Source organism: Montipora foliosa, chromosome 3, assembly GCF_036669935.1.
Source record: "Montipora foliosa isolate CH-2021 chromosome 3, ASM3666993v2, whole genome shotgun sequence".
NCBI lineage: Eukaryota > Metazoa > Cnidaria > Anthozoa > Scleractinia > Acroporidae > Montipora > Montipora foliosa.
The window spans coordinates 53,906,013-53,928,512 of record NC_090871.1 but is presented as its reverse complement, the minus strand read 5'-3'; the positions used below and the strand labels follow the sequence as shown (position 1 = coordinate 53,928,512).

Here is a 22,500-nt window from a genome sequence, read left to right as displayed (position 1 = left end):
CGTTTGTGAAAGGATTACGCCGTGAAGAGTACACGGGCAGGTTCAGAGTCATTACATGTGTTGGAATGTTCTTGAATTCACACCTCCACATTTCTCATGGTCTCGCCGATGTAACTGTCAGCGCAAGAATAGTCTCCTTTATCATGAGACCACATGTGATCGATGAGTGTTTTTCTCTTTCAAATTGAAAAGGCTTTTGATCTTTTTAGTTTTCCAAAGGATGATGAAAATGTGATTGAAACCCGTGAATTTGTTCAATTTGGAAATAAGTGTCAAGTATTTATGAGTCAATGAGTCATGAATCAATGAGTCAACGAGTTAGGGCAGTTAATTAAACCATAAAATGAAAGCTAAAATTTCAGAGAATGCTTAGGTCTAATCACTGAAACGAAGGCTTAGGCTTAATCAACAAATTATTGCTATATTGAATGTGAGTCCATTGACTCATGACTCATGACTCATGACTCATTGACTCATTGACTCATTTGACTCATAAAACATGCGTTCTCTGGAAATGAAGGTTTTACTAAGACTTTCGTTTCTGCTACAGTAAGGGATCTTGATAAAAATTTTGTCGCGCTCTTCGAAAAGAAAGCTAGGAATCGGAATATCATCTTCTGGTGGATCTTTCAGAAAACTGTTAACTGTATGACAAATAAAACCCCTAAGAGTTGTTTCAATTGTTTTGACATCGTTGTCAAAATCAGAAGAAACGCGTTTCGCTCTGTGGAGGGCGCCAGTAATACAATTCCTTTTCCATTTGGTAGGGATTTCTGGTTTTCAATGCGTTGGTAGTTTTCCTTGTTTCTTGTAGACTTTGCAGTTGAACTTGTTAACATTAAAGAAGTGTCGAGGAAATGGTCAGGATCTTCTTCGACAGTAGAAACGATGGTAGGATGGGAACTGTTGAGGCGCTCAAGTAGATCATCAGGGTTGTCTTTTTTTCTTTTTGGAGAAACAATCATAAACATACCGGTCGTAAAACGGTGGGTTAAAGGTCGGACAACGTCGAATTCCAGTTTTGCCATGAAGATATTTGCGAGGACTGGAGATAAAGGGTTTCTCATACCGCATTCGTCAATTTGTTTGTAACGTCTCCTCTGCAGTGTCACTAAAAACACAGTGTTCAGTTTCAATGGCCACGTCTACAAACAATAAGTGTTGCGAAGAGCGCAACAAAATTATCAAGATCCCTTACTGTAGCAGAAACGAAAGACTTAGTAAAACCTTCATTTCCAAATTGAACAAGTTTGCGGGTTTCATTCACATTGTCATCATCCTTTGGCAAAACGTTTCAATTTGAAAGAAAAAAACACTCATCGATCACATGTGGTCTATAAAGGAGAGTGTTCTTGCGGTGACAGTTACATCGGCGAGACCATGAGAAATGTGGAGGTGCGAATTCAAGAACATTCCAACGCATGTAATGACTCTGAACCTGCCCGTCACCTACGTGACGGGCTGGCTTACACTCTGCACACCGCAATCCACGGCAAGCGCAGAATTTTTGAAGGCCTAATGATTCAGCAATGGAAACCTATTCTAAACAAGCAACTTCATTGCTACATAGTCAGCTCGAATTGAACGCGTAATGTTTTTTTTTCTCTTAACTCTGAGCGACTCACGTATTGTTCGCTTTCATTTATTTCGACAGATGCTTCCTGCGAACCTCAGATGCCATCAGAACCTCAAGGCAAATTAAAGAGAAAATGCGGTAATGCCCGAAAAGGTAAAATCATTAGGACTTTAACAAGTACATTGTGCAAATCGGCTGTTGGAAGGACAGTTTTCGAATAGAGCCTATTTACTCACGTGACAAGGTGCCTTGGTTTCTTTCACTGAAGAAAGGATGCTACGTGTTGTTTGCCTAAAAAAGGAGAGTTTCAATTCCAGGGGGATTAGTTTCTAGACATCAAGGTGACAGCGCTTTCTATATTTGGCCTTTGTGATGTCATATGCCTATGCGTTCAGGTACACTTGAAGACACTGTTAACCACTGATGGATTTGAGGGCCACCATGACCATTCCCTGAATTGAAATTATGAAAACCTTACCAATATCAAAAATGTAATTATCGACCTTAGTATATCTCTTTGGATTATTTCAAGTGAGCATCTGAATCTTTCCTGTGACCTTCCGTTATTAAGGCAAAAACTGAATTCTGACTCCCACCCACAGTCTTGGATAAAACATGTTGGGAAAATGGTCATTCCCTCATTTGTCTGTGTGATAAAAGATTAACTTCTCCATACTTGCCCCCCTCCCCCTAATCCAATGTTGCTTAAGAAACGGTCAAAGGCTTGCACGGTATTTTTCACCACATTATCAACATTGGTATGGGGTAGAGTGGGGACAAATTGAGAGTGCATGTGCAAGGATTTTCACGCCAGAATTTTTTCCGAAAGTTTTGTCCAAGATTGCAGGTGTTTCAGATTTTTGCTTTCAAATATTTACAGATATCTCTTTCACCGATCATGGCCTTTCACAAAAGAAAGCACGAGAAGAAGAGAAAGAGTCTAAGGAACATGCAGGTAAAGTCATGTAAACCGAAGCAAGTTTTAACCTGATTCTAAATTTAACTGACTGAACAGCTCTTTGAATTAAGGTTTTCTGGCAATTTTTGATGTAGATACTGCTTGTGCAGCCAAACAAGGAAACCTACAATCATAGATAAAAGTAGTTGGGAAGGTTATGTAAATGAACCGCACCAGAGCTGTACTTAACCCGCTTCTGTTAAAGCGCAAAAGAAATAGTTTCACCTTCTCTTATATAGCTCCCCTCCCCCCTATTCAATGTTGGAGGGTAACACAACAATTTCCCATTAAAACCATTCCGTTTTACACAACATTGAATTGGGGGAGGGGGGGAGGGAGGGGAGAGAAGCAATGAAGACATCAAAAGTGCTGACGTTCCCAACGGTTTTGTCTGTGATCGTGTGAGAAGAGGAAAATCGGCTTTGAACGCTTATAACTCTCGTAGTATTTAACATGTGGCTACCATTTCTTATTCTGGAAATATTCTTATAATGACTATGTACTCTCCAATGCATAAATAAATCTCACAATACTGAAATTTAGTTAAAATCATCGTTTTATGATTTGGATTTCAGACTTGCGGGACGCTTCATAACGTTACTCCAAAATCCATTCTGTTAGGAAAATGTTCATTAAGAATGCCATAAAAAAGTATTGTGTTGTTTGATGTTTCATATTCGTTAAAAGAAAGCTTTATTTTTTGGAAGACGTTGAAAGAATGCCAAGAACTGATATATTTCAATCGATTTAGCAAAAAATGGTACGAGATGCGGGAGCACTCGCATTACTCCCGACATCACTCCCAAAATAATGCATTTAAAGCAAAGCTGTAGATAAAATATTGAAACTGGAGTGTAAACCGGGGCTTCAAAGGAAATAGTAATAGGACTTTTCATGGACTTGTTAGCTTTATTTTAGGTAAACTACAACATTACTCCATAAAGAGAGCTGAAATTGAAATAAAGTATCTAATTAACTATCATTTCGACTCCTCCCCTTTTCGTTAATTCACGAAGGAATTTTCAACATGTTATTTGCTCTACAATTTAATATCATTGAAATACTTCCAACAAGATATCCTAACACATGTATGGAAGTTTAAACTTGCCTTCTTTTTAAACAGATAAAGCCTAAAATTCTGCCAAAAAACATTTAAATGTTAAAACAAGCACTTACTGTGTTTGTTTTTCAAAGGAACTGTAAACGCTAACTAAAAAGTCGTATTTCCAATTTAAGACCACACCCAGAATTTTCAGACAATCATAGGCAAAAGTAGTTGGGAAGGTAATACAAATGAACCGCACTTGCATTAAAAAATTAGCATTACGATCTGTTCCATGGGCTGAGTAAAATCACTCTTTTCTCACCTAATAAATGATTGTTGATCACACCTTTGCTTTGAACCTCAAAGCACTAGAAACAGGTAAACTGAGTCGGTACAATGCTAGCAAGGCTATCACGTCTAGTAACTTTCAGGCACTATAAGCCCCACTTGTTTTCACTTAGAGAACATTTTGTGTGAGCAGCATTGCAAAGTAATTCATGGAAAATAACATACTCGGACTGGGCAGCATTCATCTGGGTTCTGGTTGCGCTGAAAGATCTCTTTGAATTAGTAGGGCTAACGCTCTATATTTGAATTAGTAGGGCTAACGCTCACATCGTTCATATGGGGTAGAAAACTAGCACTTCACATTACACTCTAATCAGTTAAGTCTGTTCAAATATAAGTGCTACACGGCCAACGTTTGCAAAAACGCAACCCTTCCTTGTACTTGTACATGTCCATTGCCGTGACTTTAACATCTTCAGTTCCCACTGCGTGCTCCCGAACTAATGAGATTACGATTCAAATCAGCTGGTATTGTGTGCGCCGTTTATGTGAAAGCCAACCTTAAGTCATGTATGGTTTGTTATATGATTTTTACAGATGAACAAAGTGAGGTTCTATTTACAAGTGAAAGCTCTCCATCTTCTTCCCTGGCTTCTTATCGAACGAAAGGTATATATGACCTAAAATAAACGAGATCGAGGCAATTTGACCATGTTTGAAATCGACGCGGACAAAAAAAAATCATACAGTCGTAAAAATCAATATGTCCAAAACATTGCAATGAAATGTGTGGCGGAAAAATGAGCATTTCTTACATATCAGCTTTTTCGTTCTGCCCAACGTGGCTTAAAAGTGGATTTATTACTTCATTATAATTGTCACTCCATTTTAATTTGAATATATTATTATTATTCCTATAATATTGTGTTAGTTTTATGTTAACGCGTGCACGTTTTAGTTCTTACCACTAAGCACTGTGATACGCAAGCCTAACACTCATCCACGCCGGCAGAAAACATTTTTTTGTATTTAAACAAATGTGGACAGGACAACACGTTCACTTAGAAACTCTGCTTGTTTGTGTACCAGAAATGGCTTTTAAAGCGGCGTTACGTAGGTAAATCAGCCAAGAGGGCTTGCAAGCCAGTGAAACCTCTAAATTAACTCACAGGATCAAAAGTCATTTTCTGACTCGCCAGCTTTTCAGCAAATATATTTGCGTCAGTACATTCTCGCAATTTTTTTACGAAAGTTGACTCGCATACTTTATTCGTGTGAATAATGAATCTTAATCTGAAGACGGATTAGCTAGGAAATTGGTAAGATAAGAATAGTCCACCAGAAGCAAAGGATGGCTTTTCGCTTTAAAATTGGAAATCTTCTCTCAGTGCTCAAAAAAGGAAACTAGAAAAAGCGAGTAACTCTGAGTCAATTAACTTCTAAATTGACCTTACAAGAGTTTCGCCATGTAGCAATGAATTTGTTTGTTTAGAGCTGGTTTCCATTGTTGAATCATTAGGCCTTCAAAAATTTTGCGTTTGTGAAAGGATTGCGCCGTGAAGAGTACACGGGCAGGTTCAGAGTCATTGCATGCGTTGGAATGTTCTTGAATTCGCACCTCCACATTTCTCATGGTCTCGCCGATGTAACTGTCACCGCAAGAATAGTCTCCTTTATAGACCACATGTGATCGATGAGTGTTTTTGTCTTTCAAATTGAAAAGGCTTTTGATCTGTATAGTTTTCCAAAGGATGATGAAAATGTGATTGAAACCCGTGAATTTGTTCAATTTGGAAATGAAGGTTTTACTAAGACTTTCCTTTCTGCTAGCTACAGTAAGGGGATCTTGATAAAAATTTTTGTCGCGCTCTTCGAAAAGGAATATCATCTTCTGGTGGATCTTTCAGAAAACTGTTTACTGTATGACAAAACCCTTAGGATATACTGCACTTAAGAAGGTTGTTTCAATTGTTTTGACATCGTTGTCAACATCAGAAGAAACGCGGTTCGGTCTGTGGAGGGCGCCAGTGATACACTTTCTTTTCCATTTGGTAGGCATTTCTAATTTTCAATGCGTTGGTAGCTTTCCTTGTTTCTTGTAGACTTTGCAGTTGAACTTGTTAACATAAGTGAAAGAAGTGTCGAGGAAATGGTCAGGATTTTCTTCGACAGTAGAAACGATGTTAGGATGGTAACTGTTGAGACGCTCAAGTAGATCATCAGGGTTGTCTTTTGTTCGTTTTGGAGGAACAATCATAAACATACCGGTCGTAAAACGGTGTGTTAAAGGTCGGACACGATAAAGAAAGCTGCCCGACCCTTACATCAACGCAAAAGTGAACACCGTTATTCAGCCATCGGGAAACACCTTAAAACACAGCATGGCAACAACAGAACAAAGACTTACCACCTTTTCAAAGTTCTGAGGAAATAAAACAGCAAATTTGATTGCTTAATCTACGATATGTTGCACATAAAGGACATCAAGCCTTCTCTTAACATGCAAGCCGACTCCATTCTTACTGTTTGCGTGACACTTTCGTACTCTTTTTTCCGCATTGTGTTTCTTCATATCATATTTTTAGAGTAGCTTGGTCTAGCTAATATCTCCGAGCATTTACCTTCCCAACCATGATACATCACTGAAGACAGACCACAACACCGGGAACTACATGCCCTACTCTTTGCGACAAGTGTGCGGGTTCTTTTACGGCCCACGGGATTATGAACATTGAAGGGTTGTGAGATGGGACCTCCGGCTTATCGTCCTTATCCGAGAAGACTAGAGAGTCTAACCATTTGCAGATGTAATTACAAAGGCAGCACTGTCTACTCAGTTATTTAAAGACGCTGTGTGTTGGTCCGGCCGGAGTTAAACTCACGACCTCCCGCGTGACAGTCCGTGCTCAACCAACTGAGCCACCGGTGCGCGGTACCCATAGGACCCCCAAATACTATATGTATTGTTTCTCATTTTATATATTCGTATTACACCTTCTACTTTTTATGCTTGATAATGGTGTAACGTAGCGCCGAAACGTCGTTCCCTTTTTAAAATGTAATTTAAAAATCTTCTAGCGTTTAACTTCTCAATCAAAACAAACGTTGATAGGACAACAGGTTCTTTTAGAAACTCTGCTTGTTTGTGTACCAGAAATGACTTTTAAAGCGGTGATACATAGGTAAATCAGCCAGGAGGGCTTGCAAACCAGTGAAACCTCTAAAAAAAACTCACAGGATCAAATTTAGCTTGTGATAGTCATTAATTTTTCTGACTCGCCAGCTTTTCAGCAAATACATTTGCGTCACTACATTCTCGCAATTTGTTCACAAAAGTTGACTCGCACACTTTATTCCTGTGAATAATGAATCTTAATCTGAAGGCGGATTAGCTAGGAAATCGGTAAGCCAAGCATAGTCCACCAGAAGTAAAGGATGGATTTTCACTTTAAAATTGGAAATCGTCTCTGAGTGCTGAAAAAAGACACTAGGAAAAGCGAGTAACTCTGATTCAATCACCTTCTAAATTGACCCTATTTTTTGGTGTTTCTTTCTTTTACAGATAGTTGTTCATCTCAAAGTCATATCACGGAGTGGATAAGACAAATTTACCAAAAGCGTGAAGGGGTGGTTTTTCCAGTTCCTTGGTGTGAGGGGTTCAGCTTCCAAATAGAGAACATTTTCACCAGACTTAAGATAGTCGCAAAAGAAAAGACACGCGGAACGCTTGCGAAAGAAATCACCAACATGACAAGTATTTTTACATCACACGAAGATTGCCAACATCCACGGATTGTCCTGATTGAGGGTGAACCCGGCATGGGAAAGACGACCTACTGTCAAAAGCTGGCATATGATTGGGCAACTAAACAAGACTGCGAATGGGACGAGTCTTTTCCAAAAGTAGAGGTGCTCCTGCTCCTCAGATGTCGTGAAATTGAATCTAGCATCTGGGAGGCTATCGATGATCAAATTCTGCCGGAAGAAATTGACCCAGAGTTGAAAGAAACGTTTTCCCGTTTTGTGCAAGAAAACTCTTCTAAAGTCCTGTTAGTGCTCGATGGGTTAGATGAGGCAGACCCTCAAAAATTGGCTTTGTACTTTAGTCTTGTTCAAAGAAAGCTGCTCCCTGGTTGTCACATTGTTCTTACTTCTCGTCACGAAGCAGGAAATAAAGTAAGGCCTTACTCGGACACACTGTTGGAGATAGTTGGATTTACGAGAAGTGATGCGAAGTGTTTTATAAGGAAGTATTTTCGACACGCAGAACAAATGGCAGAGAAGCTGATTAATGATGTTGAAGGACCTTTAGCAGAACTGACAAAAAACCCTTTAAATACACTTCTGCTTTGTGTGCTTTTCGAAGATTTTGGCGGCATTCTACCAAACAACAGAACACAGCTGTACGTAGAGATTGTTCTCTTCGTTTTGAGACGATACGAAATGAAGAACCACTTACCAAGTAGTGGTAAAGACCTTCTAATAGTTTACAAGAAGGAACTGATGATCCTAGGGAGAATGGCGCAAGAATCTCTTTTTAAAGGAGAGGGGCATTTCGAAGACGTCCATGGGAATTTCAAGGAAAGTCTGTTCATTAAATTTGGCTTTCTCTCCATCCAGGCTGGCGGTAGCAAGAGAACGCCTTGTTTCCGTTATAGTTTTTTTCACAAGAGTTTTCAAGAATTCTTTTCTGGTCTACATCTTGCGTTTTCCATCCTGGCTGGAGAAATTGATAAGGAGTCAGTTCTGACTGACGAAAGATACTTTCGTGAACTAAATCAAGTTTTCATGTTCATGAGTGGAATCATAGCATCGCAATCTGAGGAAACGGCAGTGTCGATTGTGAATGGTGTTGCCTCACTTGTAAATGTGAGAGTCCGCAGATCTGCGCATGACGCAAACTTGTACCTTAAGTTGGCTTTAGATGTCATAGGGGAATGTAAAACTTGCTCCGAAAACCTGTATACTACATTAGCTTATACCTTTGGCAAAAGTCTTGATTTGACGGAAATTCGAATATACTTCGAATCACGTACGAGCATTCCTGCCCTTTCCCAGGCCCTTGCAGTAAACACCTCCCTTACTTCTTTGGATTTGTCTCAAAACTCCATTGGTGCTGAGGGTGGTACTTCACTTTCCCAGGCCCTCGCAGTAAACACCTCCCTTACTACTTTGGATTTGTCTGACAGCTCCATTGGTGCTGACGGTGTTACTTCAATTTCCCAGGCCCTCGCAGTAAACACCTCCCTTACTACTTTGGATATGTCTCACAACTCCATTGGTGCTGAGGGTGCTACTTCACTTTCCCAGGCCCTCGCAGTAAACACCTCCCTTACTACTTTGAATTTGTCTGCAAACTTTATTGGTGCTAAGGCTGCTACTTCACTTTCCCAGGCCCTCGCAGTAAACACCTCCCTTACTACTTTGAATTTGTCTGTAAACTCCATTGATGCTGAGGGTGTTACTTCACTTTTCCAGGCCCTCGCAGTAAACACCTCCCTTACTGCTTTGGGTTTGTCTGGCAACTTTATTAGTGATGAGGGTGCTGCTTCACTTTCCCAGGCCCTCGCAGTAAACACCTCCCTTACTACTTTGGATTTGTCTTCCAACTCCATCGGTGCTGAAGGTGCTACTTCACTTTCCCAGGCCCTCGCAGTAAACACCTCCCTTACTACTTTGCATTTGTTTTCCAACTCCATTGGTGCTGAGGGTGCTACTTCACTTTCCCAGGCCCTCGCAGTAAACACCTCCCTTACTACTTTGGATTTGTCTTGGAACTCCATTGGTGCTGAGGGTGCTACTTCACTTTCCCAGGCCCTCGCAGTAAACACCTCTCTTACTACTTTGGATTTGTCTCACAACTACATTGGTGATGCGGGTGCTACATCACTTTCCCAGGCCCTTGCTGTAAACACCTCCCTTACTACTTTGGATTTGTCTCAGAACTCCATTAGTGCTGAGGGTGCTACTTCACTTTCCCAGGCCCTCGCAGTAAACACCTCCCTTACTACTTTGGATTTGTCTCAGAACTCCATTAGTGCTGAGGGTGCTACTTCACTTTCCCAGGCCCTCGCAGTAAACACCTCCCTTACTACTTTGGATTTGTCTCAGAACTCCATTAGTGCTGAGGGTGCTACTTCACTTTCCCAGGCCCTTGCTGTAAACACCTCCCTTACTACTTTGGATTTGTCTCAGAACTCCATTAGTGCTGAGGGTGCTACTTCACTTTCCCAGGCCCTCGCAGTAAACACCTCCCTTACAACTTTGTATTTGTCTCGCAACTCCATTCGTGCTGAGGGTGCTACTTCATTTTCCCAGGCCCTCGCAGTAAACACCTCCCTTACTACTTTGTATTTGTCTCAGAACTCCATTAGTGCTGAGGGTGCTACTTCACTTTCCCAGGCCCTCGCAGTAAACACCTCCCTTACTACTTTGGATTTGTCTGTCAACTCCATAGGTGCTGAGGGTGCTACCTCACTTTCCCAGGCCCTTGCAGTAAACACCTCCCTTACTACTTTGGATTTGTCTCTCAACTCCATTGGTGCTGAGGGTGCTACTTCACTTTCCCAGGCCCTCGCAGTAAACACCTCTCTTACTACTTTGGATTTGTCTGACAACCTCTCTGTTGCTCCTCCCCTTAGTTTTGACTCTCACATGAAACTGGTTTCAGTGTTTCAGTGTGAACGTCGACGCCAACAGGATCATGACTCACAATAAGCAAGGACGACGGCGACTACGAGAACGTTGTTGTGTAAAAATATTATTTTCTTTTACTGTAATAATTTTCTCTCCTCGGCTTGGAAAGTGTGAATACACAATCCAGGAATAAAACTGATGAGTGCAGTGTGGATATTTAGAGAGAAAATAGTCATGTTCTCGCGTTCTCCACATGACCTCAAATTTGATCTTTCACGTCGTAGTCAAGACGAGAACGACAAAAAAAAATCTATCAAAATGTAAAACGCACGTGCAGGGCGTGCAAATATGCAAATTTATGGCGTTCTCGTAGCCGTTGTCGTAGTCGTTGCTAAAGGTCCCTATTGTCTTTTAGTGTTGTTGCTGAATTTGACGACTATCTCACTTCACCTTCCCACCCCTTGTTTGTTGGTAAGCATTCATTGAAAGGTTGACTGGCCAAATATTTGGATTTTGCGGTCCGCCATTACTTACGTTCAAAACTGACCGATTGGACATTAGTGGGTTGGATCTAAGGGTTAGGTGACGTTATTTTCTCACTAGTTAAACGTTTCAGCGCGTGAATGCAGTTTATTATATATGCAAAACACAAGTTTAAAAGTCTGAAAGCATGAAACTCCCCTGCTGCATATCAAGTCAGCCGCGTACACACGCACTGTGACTTGAGTCTTTGACGTCATTTTCTCCTCGATCCAGCTCTCTCAAGAATTTAAAGTTGGTAATGGCAGACCATTTAAAAGGAAGATGTCAGTTAAAATCTTGAAATCAAAGCTTCAAACTTGGGTCACTTAGTGTTAAGTTAACGTAGTTTTAAAATCTAAAGAAAAAGAAAGATCGATTTTTTGTCATAGTACAGCTTTAAGGTATTTTACATAAAATAGAAAGGAAGATGTGGTACTCAAGATGTCCGCATCGATGGTAGACAGCAGGCACGCAATCCGATGACTTTTTATACTTCCGTCAGCTTTCCTTTTTGAATCTACTTCAATTTCACAAAGAACTCAAGCCGGTCAAATGCTAAAAGCGCCAGTTTCCTTGCACCACATTCTTTGTCTCTTTTTTAAAATAGACCAAATCGGCTAACTCAGTGTTGTGCCCAATTGAGATCCTTTGAAAATAAAACGTTTTCTTCCAAGTATTTTCATATTATTTAAATGTGAATGCTACATTACCATGTAAATGCATTATAAAACCCGAGAGATTTGAATGGAAACTTTTCCCCTAGTGTATAAACGAAGTCTAAGAAATGTGTCTGTACATGAATGCTCTTTACAAGTTACTGTGATAATATCTAAATCACTTCTGAACAAGTGTTTTTTAAAATACCTTTTTGGAGAAATTCTACTTTTCTTTGGAGCACAGTGCTCCTGAATATGTGAGAGCAGGATAACAAATGAATTTTAGTAGAAATTATTTGGGCAAATGTTAGTTTCAGTTGGGTGCTTTCATTTATGTATCAGCAACACGTTCGTATTAAAAGAGATATAAGCAGAAAACGGTAAAAACGAACGATAAAAAAGTGAAATTCGACGTTTCAGAGTAGTCATGACTCCATTGTCAAGGAAAAAATTATATCAGATAATGCAAATTACAGCATTTAAAGGGACAACAACACATTGATTAATTTTGTCAGGTCTCTTAGATACAAAGAGTGCTGCGGCTTTTCAGATTCAGGTTCAGTAATCTGATTCTTGTAAAATAAATTTATTTACATGCTAATAACATGAATTTTAGTGGCAACTATTTAAGGCACATACTAGTTCAATAGGCCATTCTCCAAATGTCAAATATTCAGCTTGATAGTGAGGCGGTGAGGACAAAAAGGATCGAAACACTATGGAATGAATGTGAAAAATATTTACATATCATTCACTTTCCTTTGTCTTTGTCCTCTAAACCTCTCTTTCAAGCTTACTTTTAATATATCCAAAAAGGCCTATTCAGTGCTTTAATTGATGCATCAATATTCACGTTAATGTTGTTAGGTCTATTAAGCTGCAAAGATTTCTGCAGCTTTTCACATTCAGATTCAACAAATCTGACAACATCCTTAGTAATTTATTAAGGTGTTCGCTTAAATGGTGTTTTATTGTGTATAAGCGATATCTATATATTCCTGCGTTTTCAAGGTGAAACAAATAATCTTTTTTTGGTATCCGTTTTATGCAATTTTTCAAAGGTCTTATCAAGGAAGTTTCTCGATTACTTTGCTTTGTGTAAATATGGTGTTTTGTTTACGAATTAAATCATCTTAACAAGAGAGTTTGATCGGTTTATTCTACTTATCGGGAGCAGCGAGTTTAAGAGGGTCCTGATATGCTCTTACCTGAGGATTACCATAGAAATATCTTTCAACCCGAGTTCAAGGCTCATACCGTCATTTTCCGTAAGGAAGCAAAACGTTCATCCCCACGGTCAGGTTGTTAGGGCAATGAGAATTTCTTAAGGACGAAAAAGACAACGTTTTCTTGTCTTCTCTTATTTCCTTTTTTAACCCTTTTATTCCCAAGATCGAAACGTTCATTCTCCTAACGAGTACAATAGCTTTCTTTGTTGATTAGTCATAAGAATTTGGTGTTAAATCATTTCTTAAGCTGATAATTCTCTTCTTTCTCAATACCTGTTTGACAGAGATTTTATTGAGATTACGAGGAGAATTTACATGTTGATTACTCCTGGGAGTCAAAGACAGAACCCCACTATCTACCCCTGGGCACCCGAGTACATGTCTCTTATCATAGACACCTTTACCCCACTATCTACCCCTTAGTCTCCAAGTATCTTTATCGCATCTGAAATGAATGGATATTCGAAGTGCAGGTTAAGACGAAAGAGAGAAGTAATCTTCACACTTATCTGGACAATTTAAGCAATTGTCTCTTATAGTAGACACCCTTACCCCACTATCTACCCCTTAGTCTCCAAGTATCTTTATCGTATCTGAAATGAATGCATATTTGAAGTGCGGGTTAAAGACGAAATAGAGAAGTGATCCTCACACTTATCTGGACAATTTAAGCAATTGTCTCTTATTGTAGACACTCTTACCCCACTATATACCCCTTAGTTTTCGAGTATCTTTATTGTATCAAATAAATGCATATTTAAAGTGCGGGTTAAAGACGAAAGAGAGAAGTGATCCTCTCACTTATCTGGACAATTTAAGCAATTGTGTCGTTATAGAAACCTGGAAAATTCAGGTGGCTTTCAAGTGAGTGGCTTCAGTCATATCTCACTTGGTAGAACACTCTATCGGCATCGCAGATGTCGTAGGTTCGGATCCTGAAAGTTGCAGGTGTCTGTAAATTGTCTTAAATTGTCCAAAGAGTGCGAGGACCACTTGTCTTTTTCGTTTATCGCATCCCTTGGCAAATGGAAATCGTGTGCTTGGTGGCTTCGAAAATTTCCCCCTAAACAACCTCTCCCTCACGTGCTTACTTGGAAATACTAATCCGTTACATGGTCCTTAGACCAGGAAATAAGTACTCGTAGTTTCGTGCCTTAATACGTCTTCCTTTTCAAGACATACTGATTTAATAGCAGCCGAAATACGCACGAACAGCTTCGGGACTCGAGTTTCGACAACAGAGCCCCTGCAGGTTAATTGCGGGGAACAAAAGCTCCGGGATCGGTTTGCTCAAGAGAAAATGAGGGGATAGAGAGGGAGGCTCAAGGCGTTGACCGGGATATGTTATGTCCACGAAAGTTATTTTTAGACGAGCGGAAGTCTGTCTTCTGAGATGTTCGCATGCAGTCTTGCCTCGCTCTCAGGTTCTTAGTGAAAAGAGAAAATGATGGCGCACGTGCAAGGCTGATGAATATATATTTTCTTTCAAACATCGGACCGAGGTTGGCCTGCATGCGGACGTCTCGGAAGACTTCCGCTCGTCTAAAAATAACTTTCGTGGACTTGACATATCCCAAGGGCTGGACCGCGAGCCTCCTTCTCTGTCCCCTCATTTTCTCTTGGCTCGCTACAAGACTCAAATAATACCTTCCGATACCTTGCTCTTTAACAATCTTTTATCATGGGCAAGAAAAGTAGTGTACGCCTTAAGCGTTTCATTCTAGAGCGACAAACGTCAGGGCAATCAATGCTCTTGGGATAAAAGGAAGATCCTTGCAGGCTTGTCGGTCCGAAGAATCACGTTATCTTCTGGTTAAAAATTGTCTCATTCCAGCGTCACATTTTCGTTTTAGTTCTCGCTCGATAGCTTTGGTTCTTGGTAAGAAAAAAAAAACAATTTCCGCCGAAAATTACCGTTTTCTTAGTCACTGAACTGAAGCTTCCTTTATAGGGCAGATATCTTTCTAAGAGACCGTAAAAGTCGTGCCGGCCACTCGTTGAATTAAATTTAAATAATGAAATAAAAGTTCAAGAATAAGCTTGAAATAGCAAGAAAGTCTGCCGTCACAAATATTGTTTGCATTCTGCTGGGAACTGCACTGCACTCTTTCTTTGTGTTTTGTTTATCAGATCCGAGTCTTCTGTGCTTGGCCTTATTTATTGGAAGGTGCTGTGGAAACAATGAAAAATTGGTTTCACTAGAAAGCATGTGATGTTGCTTTTTGTTAAAGAAACAAGTATAACGGTTCTCACTATTTCCACCGGGATACATCTCAATTTTGGCGTTGCTATCTCTCTTTTCGGGGCAAGCGAGAAAGATGGGGACTGGAGTGGGCCGAGAAGAGGGAGTCTGCGCGCAGGCTATAGCGTTGTAAGCTTATAAACCATATAGACTAAAGTTCTTCTTTCAATTTTTGAGAAAAAAGTTCGCCCTTGACAGGATTTTTGTTCGGCTACGGTCAGTGACTGGAACACGAAAATGTCTTGCCAGCTTGATGACCAAACAAAAGCTTTCCAAAGCTTATAGCGCCAGCCTCACGTTCCTGCGTCGCGTTCTGATTGGTTTAATCGCTTGTCCGTGTCCTGGGTACTTAACCACCTTAATAGCTTCAATTTGCATTGCAAGGCAATTTTTTGACACACTTGTTTGCATGGTTTTAGGGAAAAGACACGGTCTTTCTTGATAATCTATCGAATGAACCTCGTTTTCCTTCACCTGTTTTCAATGCTCCTCGTTGACTGAGTCTGAGCGACTGTCTTCATCGGAGGAGGAGAACGCACGCGACTTGAAGCCAAGACTGTCAGACTGAAAGAAACAAAAAAAAAATAAAAAAAATTTCATTAGGTGGGTTGTCCAGTTTTTTTTTTCTTTCGGTAAGCATCACTTTTAATAAGTTTTATTTGTACCGCTAATATTTTAACTGGTACACAAGAAAAGTGATACAGTTTATCTCAAAATATAAATCTCAACACCAGCGCATAACGCATTTTACCGTTACTCCTTTATGGAGCCACACAAGTTACACAAAGTGAACTTAGATGGTAACCATTTGAGTCACGGACGAGTTGTTGAAAGAAATGAGTTTGTCCGTGAGTCAACGTCACCCGACCCGATCGGCCTTTCTTTTTCCAAGAGTTTTTTTTATTTTGATATAAAGACGGATATGTCTTTTTTCTGTATATAGGGCCGTAGCAAGTATGAGGCAAACCGAGGCACTTGCCTCACTCATGTTTTCGTGATTCGTTAAAATGAAGGGTGTTTTCCAGAGTTGTCTTTAAAATGTACTCATCATAAACACTTAGAATACCTACGTAGAGAATTTAACCGTGGACATTGCCTCTGTCATAATTTTTTTTCTGGCTGCAGCCCTTGTATATATAAAGAACTAAAAAAAAAATATATCTCGAGGTTTACTTCCACAGAAGAGACCCAGCCGCATTCCATGTCTCTGAAATTCGCCAACTTTTAATTGTCATTTCGACGACAGTTTGAGTCGGATAGTCTTAGAAATTTCCTCATGAAATATATACCGACCATCGTGAATTATATCAGACAGAATGAGCTAAGATCTCGGTCGGCATATTCGAGTGGGGATTTTTAAGACAAAAGACTACACCTTGAAAAAGGTCAAAGTCCGTGGTTTTCTTACGTCTGACTTGGCCAAAGGATGAGACCATACGCGGAAAACGAGTATGGGAGGTCTGCAGCAACCCAGCTTTCTAATTGGTCCGTTGTGCTCACATGTATTACATTCAACTCAGTGATAGGTTACGTTTTATACTGCCTCTCTTAACTACTGAAAGAAGACGTTAACTGACCCTTTTCTCATGCAACTCCTCGATGGCTGAGGCCAGAGTACTGCAGCGTAGTGGGAACAACTACGAAGGCACGTTACAAAAAAAAAAAAACAAACAAACAAGCAAACAAACAAAAACACCAACGGTGATTCCTTGCTGGCACCTTGGACAGTCTAGCCCCAAAAGCAGCCTTAATGCAAGAAACAATGATAACATAACAGAAAATAAAAGCAAACACATAAAGACACAAATGAATAAGAGGAACGACATTGATGAATTTCTGACATAACACCAAATTCTCAAGACCAGCCAACGAAAAAATCTGTGGAAGGGATTAGGAGAATGAACTTTTAGATCATGGGAGTCAAAAGGTTTTACAGTTTACTACGTTTCTTTGCTGTCCACTGCAAAACAACGACGTGACAGTTTATGGAAAATGCCAGCACGTGAGTATACATTTTTCTTTTTTCTCCAAACGTCAGCACTTTTTACACCAGTTTCATTCCTGTCCGGTAACCGGCACATTTTGTCGCTTCAAAAAAGGAGGCTCACACCAGTTTCGCACTCATATCTTAATTAATTCATTGGGTGACCCCAATTTTTATTGCAGGAAAGTGATTAGCAGGGTAAGATAAAACTATTTGCTGAGTCTAAAAGAAAACTCATAGAGTGGATTCATAGCCACCTTCACAGTTGGAAAATTTTAAGGTGGCTCTGAATCCGCTCCAACTTTCTTTGCAGAGTTTTACTGTAGCCTGCTAATCACTTTCCTACAATAAAAATTGGGGATCTCCGAGTGAGATATGGGCTCATGAGCTCCTGATGACGTTGTACAATAAGGGTAAAGTATCGTATAACTAGTTGATATGAGCGATTTTGAAGTAAAGATTGAAATGAAGCCCATCAGAAGGAGCGTCCAACTGGCTTCCGTTAGTGAGGTGGCGTTTTTCCTGACTAATCTATTTTTGGAATGACGTTTTTGAATTTGCCGCGCTAATTAAAGGCGTTCCCTAAGTGGTCCGCATGAAGGGGCGATCCAAGATTCTGCTGAGTTTGCAGCGTTAGAGAGACCTCAGCGCTGATTGGCTACTGAATTGTTATTGACGTTTACCATGATAACGAATGGCGCGAAAGTGGTTCTAAAAATAGGTAGGTCAGGAAAAACGCTACTTCATAGAAGCAAAGTGGAAGATGGAGGCTCCTACTGATGGGCTCCTGTCAAAATGCATGCCCCACGTGCAGCACGATTATTTTCTTCTTTTTAACCATATTCTTGCTCTCTGGCGTTGTCTTTGCTGCAGCCGTCATCACTTCATTAGGGAGTTTAAGATCTACAACGGCGACGTCGACGAAAACGCCACCTTAAAATATAACGTTGCACCATCGCAAGTCGTCAGCGATTATTCCACCTTGTTCACGTCGTACAATGTGGGCGAAGTATCCAAAATACTAAATTGGTTGGGAGCGGTTTCGGAGTAAAACTGGAGAATGAAAGGTTTTACATTTGTATGCTCAAGTTGTCGTCAAAACCTCAAATTTGGTGTTTACGCGTCTTTGTTGTGCAGAGAACCGCAGAAACACGAGCAACAATGCATGCCGCATGCGAAGCAAGATTATTTTTCCTCTTTTAACCAATGACTGATTAGGGACATTAAGATCTAGGACGGCGACGTGGATGAAAACGTCACCTCAAAATATAACTTTGCTCCAGTGTAACTCTCTCGTGATTATTCCATCTCGTTCACGTCGTGCAATGTAGGCGAAGCATCCTCCAGATAAATTCGTACCAGCGAAATGAAAGCTCATTCCAGCGCCACATTGGATTTTTTCTCAAAGAACCACCTAGGACAATATATACATATTATTATTTTCCAGACGAGTATAAATTTTGTTCTCCCATTTTTTTTGCTGAAGACATATCACTTAACATTTGATGACATTTATTCCAGAAAAGGGCGGATTAGATAGCCTAAAATATCCCGCGGAGCATTAGCTCCCATTAGAAACGACAAATGCCTAATGCCCGCCTAATCCCTGGGGTTGGGTCTACATTGACTGGTGCATTAGTTGCACTAGAAAGCATATGATGTTGTTTGCTTTTTGCTCAAGAAGCAAGTATAAGGATTACCCAATATTTCCACAGGGAAAATCTCTCTTGGCAGGGCGAGCGAGAAAGATGGGGACTGGGGTAGGCCGAAAAGAGAGAGCCTGCACAAGCTATAGCGTTGCAAGCTTATAAACCATACAAAGTTCTTTGAAACATTAACATATTTCGCTCTTGACAGGGTTTTTGTTCGGCTACGCTCAGTGACTGGTAGACGAAAATGTCTTCCCAGCCTTACACTTTATGGAAAAATATAAACCTCGACACCAGCTCATAACACACATTTGACCCGGCATTTCTCGGAGAAACCTAGCGATTAGGGAGCCACACAGGTTTTTCTGAAGGTCAAAGTATTAAATTGGCAACCAGTTGTGTCACGGACGAGTTGATGAAAAAGACACCAGTTTTTCTGTGTCAACATCGTCCGATCATTGGCCTTTCTTTTCTTAGTTTGGCTAACTGTGGCAGATTTAGAGCGGCAAAAGATATATATTTGATATAAACACGCCTACGTTTGCTTCATATGTAGTAAAGATACTTTTAAGGTATACAACAAAAACTTACAGAATGGGCCCAGTCGTGGTCCATGTCTTTGAAATTCGCGAAGTTTAACCGTCATTTCGTAACCCTAACCCTAAAACGATTTTCACCATCATGAATGATATCCGAGGGACTGAGTTAAGATCTCAGTCGCCACATTCGAGTGCGAATTTTTAAAACAATCGACTCCACTCCTGAAAAAGCCGATGTGAGTGGTTTTCTGACGTCTGACTTGGCCTCAGATCGCACGCAGAAAGCGGGTATTGAAGTCCAGCAACCCAGCTTTCTTATTGGTCCATTGTGTTCAAATGTATTACATACAATTCAGTGATTTGCTACGATTTACTCTTAAAAGGCGACTTAACTGACTCTTCTTCCATGTAACTCCTCGATGTCTGAGACCGGAGTAATGCAGCGTAGCGAGAACTATGAGGGGACGTTCATGTATACACACCAAAGTTGTCTCCATGCTGTCACCGCCGACAGTCTGGCCTCAGATGCAGCCTTCGCGCAAAAAACGATCATAACAGAACAGAAAAATAAAAGCAAACATATTTTTTAAAATTAATGAAACACTTATTTACAACATTATTAATTACTCATGATATGTTTCCTTGCAACTGTCTATAACATACTTACAATCCTAAAGGTACTAAACGGACATTCTGCATACCTTACTCTACTTACAATACAGTGTTGATTGCTTGCTACAAGAGAGTGGTACTAAACAAACAATTTACATACTTTAAGCTGGCTACAATACAGTGTTGACTACTTACTACACGTTTACGATACAATACAAAAGGGTGCGTGCTTTTCAGTTCTTTAAGGCATCCACCTCGTGCTCGTCACCCTTTTCACTTTTGATATTACTAGATTGCAGAATCCGAGGGGCAGTATTTGAAATCGTAAATGGTTTGAACCCAGGAGTCATATCGTAATTAAGTAAAGTACTATCGTCCGGGTGAGTGTAGTCCTGAGAAAGACTGTTTGAGATGACACTGACCGACGTTTCGACAACCTGAGCGGAAGTCATCTTCGAAGTCAAGTGATTTGTATAACGTCAATAGATACTATATAAGAACTCTGGTCGTTGAAGTCATCGGTCAACTTATTCGTGATGTTATTGGTCGACTGTCAGTTGAACCTAGATGCTAGGCTCTCAGAGCTCATTGTGCAGCGTTTTGTCACTTGCACAACATCAGTCGCATCAGGAAATTTCTTAGTCTGGAGGTCACCAAAACCTTAGTTCACGCCTTTGTGACATCGTGCGTTGATGACTGTAATAGCCTTTTGCATGGCATATCTGCATCTCTGCTGAACAAGGTCCAGCGTGTTCTCAACGCAGCAGGTAGGCTTGTTTGCCGCGCACCACGTTATTGCCACATCACGCCGTGAATACGAGATTTGCATTGGCTGCGGATAAGACAGCGTATCCATTTCAAGGTATTGCTGTTTACATTCAAGGCTATACACGGCATAGCCCCTCTTTATATCCAAGACCTTGTCCTCCTGGCCCGAGTTGTTCAAACGATGGATAGCGCTATCCACCGGCTAAATCACTATCCAGTGGATCAACACTCGCAAAATCGATTGAGTTATCCAGTGGATAGTGATTTATCCGGAGGATAGCGCTATCCATCGTTTGAACAACTGGGACCTGAAATCGCCAGGTGCGTATAGCTTGCGTTCAACTAGAGGAATTTTGATCACGCCTCCATCAGTAAGGACGAAACTTACATTGGGTGACAGATCATTCTAGGTTGCCGCCCCAAAACTCGGAAAGTCGCTGCCCCACGAAATTCGAGCCATCACCATGCGTTAATGTTTTAAAGCGCCATCTTAAAACCTGTCTTTTTAAAGTGGTATATTGATAGTAATAAATATTTTTAATATACTTTTACTTCTATGTATATATATTTCCTGATTAGTATTAGTTTAGTATTTTAGATTTTGCAAATGTAATGCGCATTTGGTCATTTTTTTGTATTTTGCGCAATGTAAGTGTTAAATTATTCTTCTTATTATTATTAGCTGCAAAAATGTTTTCATGCAGCTCACTTTATTGCTGACGCGTTCTTTGACCATATTAGGTACAGCAGGTATATGAACTGATATCCTGTGTCCAACGAGCCAATGAAAATGCTGGAAATGTCGTCAGGTGCTCTCGTCCTCCACGTGACCTCAAATTTGATCATTTCACGTCGTTTGCAAGACGAGAACGGCAAAGAAATGTATCAAAATGTAAAACACACGTGCAGGTCGTGCAGAAATATTGTTTTTGCTAATTAAACCTATTGTTATTTGGTGTTCTCGTTGCCGTCGTCGTCGTCTTCCTATAGTAGGGACCTTACGCAACAGGACGGTTGAACGTGCGCAACCTGATTGCTAGAAAGTGGCTGATGGCGAGAGCTTAAAATTTCGCGCGACGGACGCGCGGCTCTCCCACGCGGAAAGTAGACAAACATGGCTTCCCAACTTTGCAGAGCGTGCAGAACTATTGTTCTTGCTAATTAAACCTGTTGTTATGTGGCGTTCTCGTAACCGTCGTCGTCGTTCTTGTTTATCCTAAAACTAAATTGTATACGAGCGGTGTTAGAGTAAAAATAAAGAATGATGGGTTCACATTTGTGCGCTTGTGTTTTCGTCAAAACCTCAAATTTGGTGATTTCACGTTGTTGCTGTGCAGAGCACCGCATGAATTTTTGCTAAAATGTATGCTACACGTGCAGCACGATTAAGTTTCCTCTATTAACCAATGATATTGTTGTTCCGTGGCGTTCTCGTTGACGAGAGCGTCGTAGATCGTAAAGTCCATCACTGCAAAACAACGACGCGATAGTTTATGGAACAGATAAGCACGTGAGAATGCAAGAATACATTTGTTCATGTTTTCTCCAAACTCGAACCCCTGTCACACCAGTCTCATTCCTGCATGCCGGATAACCGGCACATTTTTGTCATATCAAAAAGATCTCAATTTTTAGGTACTGATTAAAACCCATTGACTCCTATGGGCTTACGAGCCAAGTGGCCCATTAGGCCGGAGTTTATCCCGGTTTCTGTAGCTTGAAACAACTAGGAGTATTTCTATTCCCCCCCCTGGATGGGATGCTAGTCCATCGCAGGAATACCCCTAGCATCAAAT

The 22,500-nt window shown here is 40.5% G+C and overlaps 2 protein-coding genes across 9 annotated transcripts in view; one reads left to right on the top strand and one right to left on the bottom strand.

Moving 5' to 3' along the window:
* Window positions 1-12,823, top strand: part of LOC137997687 (protein NLRC3-like) — a 27,157-nt gene extending 14,334 nt beyond the window's left edge. For 6 of the 8 annotated variants that reach the window (XM_068843861.1, XM_068843862.1, XM_068843858.1 and 3 more), the window contains 4 exons: window positions 1,655-1,729; window positions 2,457-2,531; window positions 4,465-4,536; window positions 7,430-12,823. In XM_068843861.1, coding sequence (XP_068699962.1) covers window positions 1,655-1,729; window positions 2,457-2,531; window positions 4,465-4,536; window positions 7,430-10,584 — 3,377 coding nt within the window. In that variant the 3' untranslated portion in view covers window positions 10,585-12,823. The remainder of the gene's footprint in view (window positions 1-1,654; window positions 1,730-2,456; window positions 2,532-4,464; window positions 4,537-7,429) is intronic. The other 2 variants (XM_068843865.1, XM_068843863.1) reach the window with 2 other exon arrangements.
* A 2,799-nt stretch (window positions 12,824-15,622) lies between these two features.
* The window catches only part of LOC137996118 (uncharacterized), a 9,667-nt gene continuing 2,789 nt past the window's right edge, over window positions 15,623-22,500 (bottom strand). Inside the window, exon 2 of the mRNA XM_068841547.1 lies at window positions 15,623-15,716. Coding sequence (XP_068697648.1) covers window positions 15,623-15,716 — 94 coding nt within the window. The remainder of the gene's footprint in view (window positions 15,717-22,500) is intronic.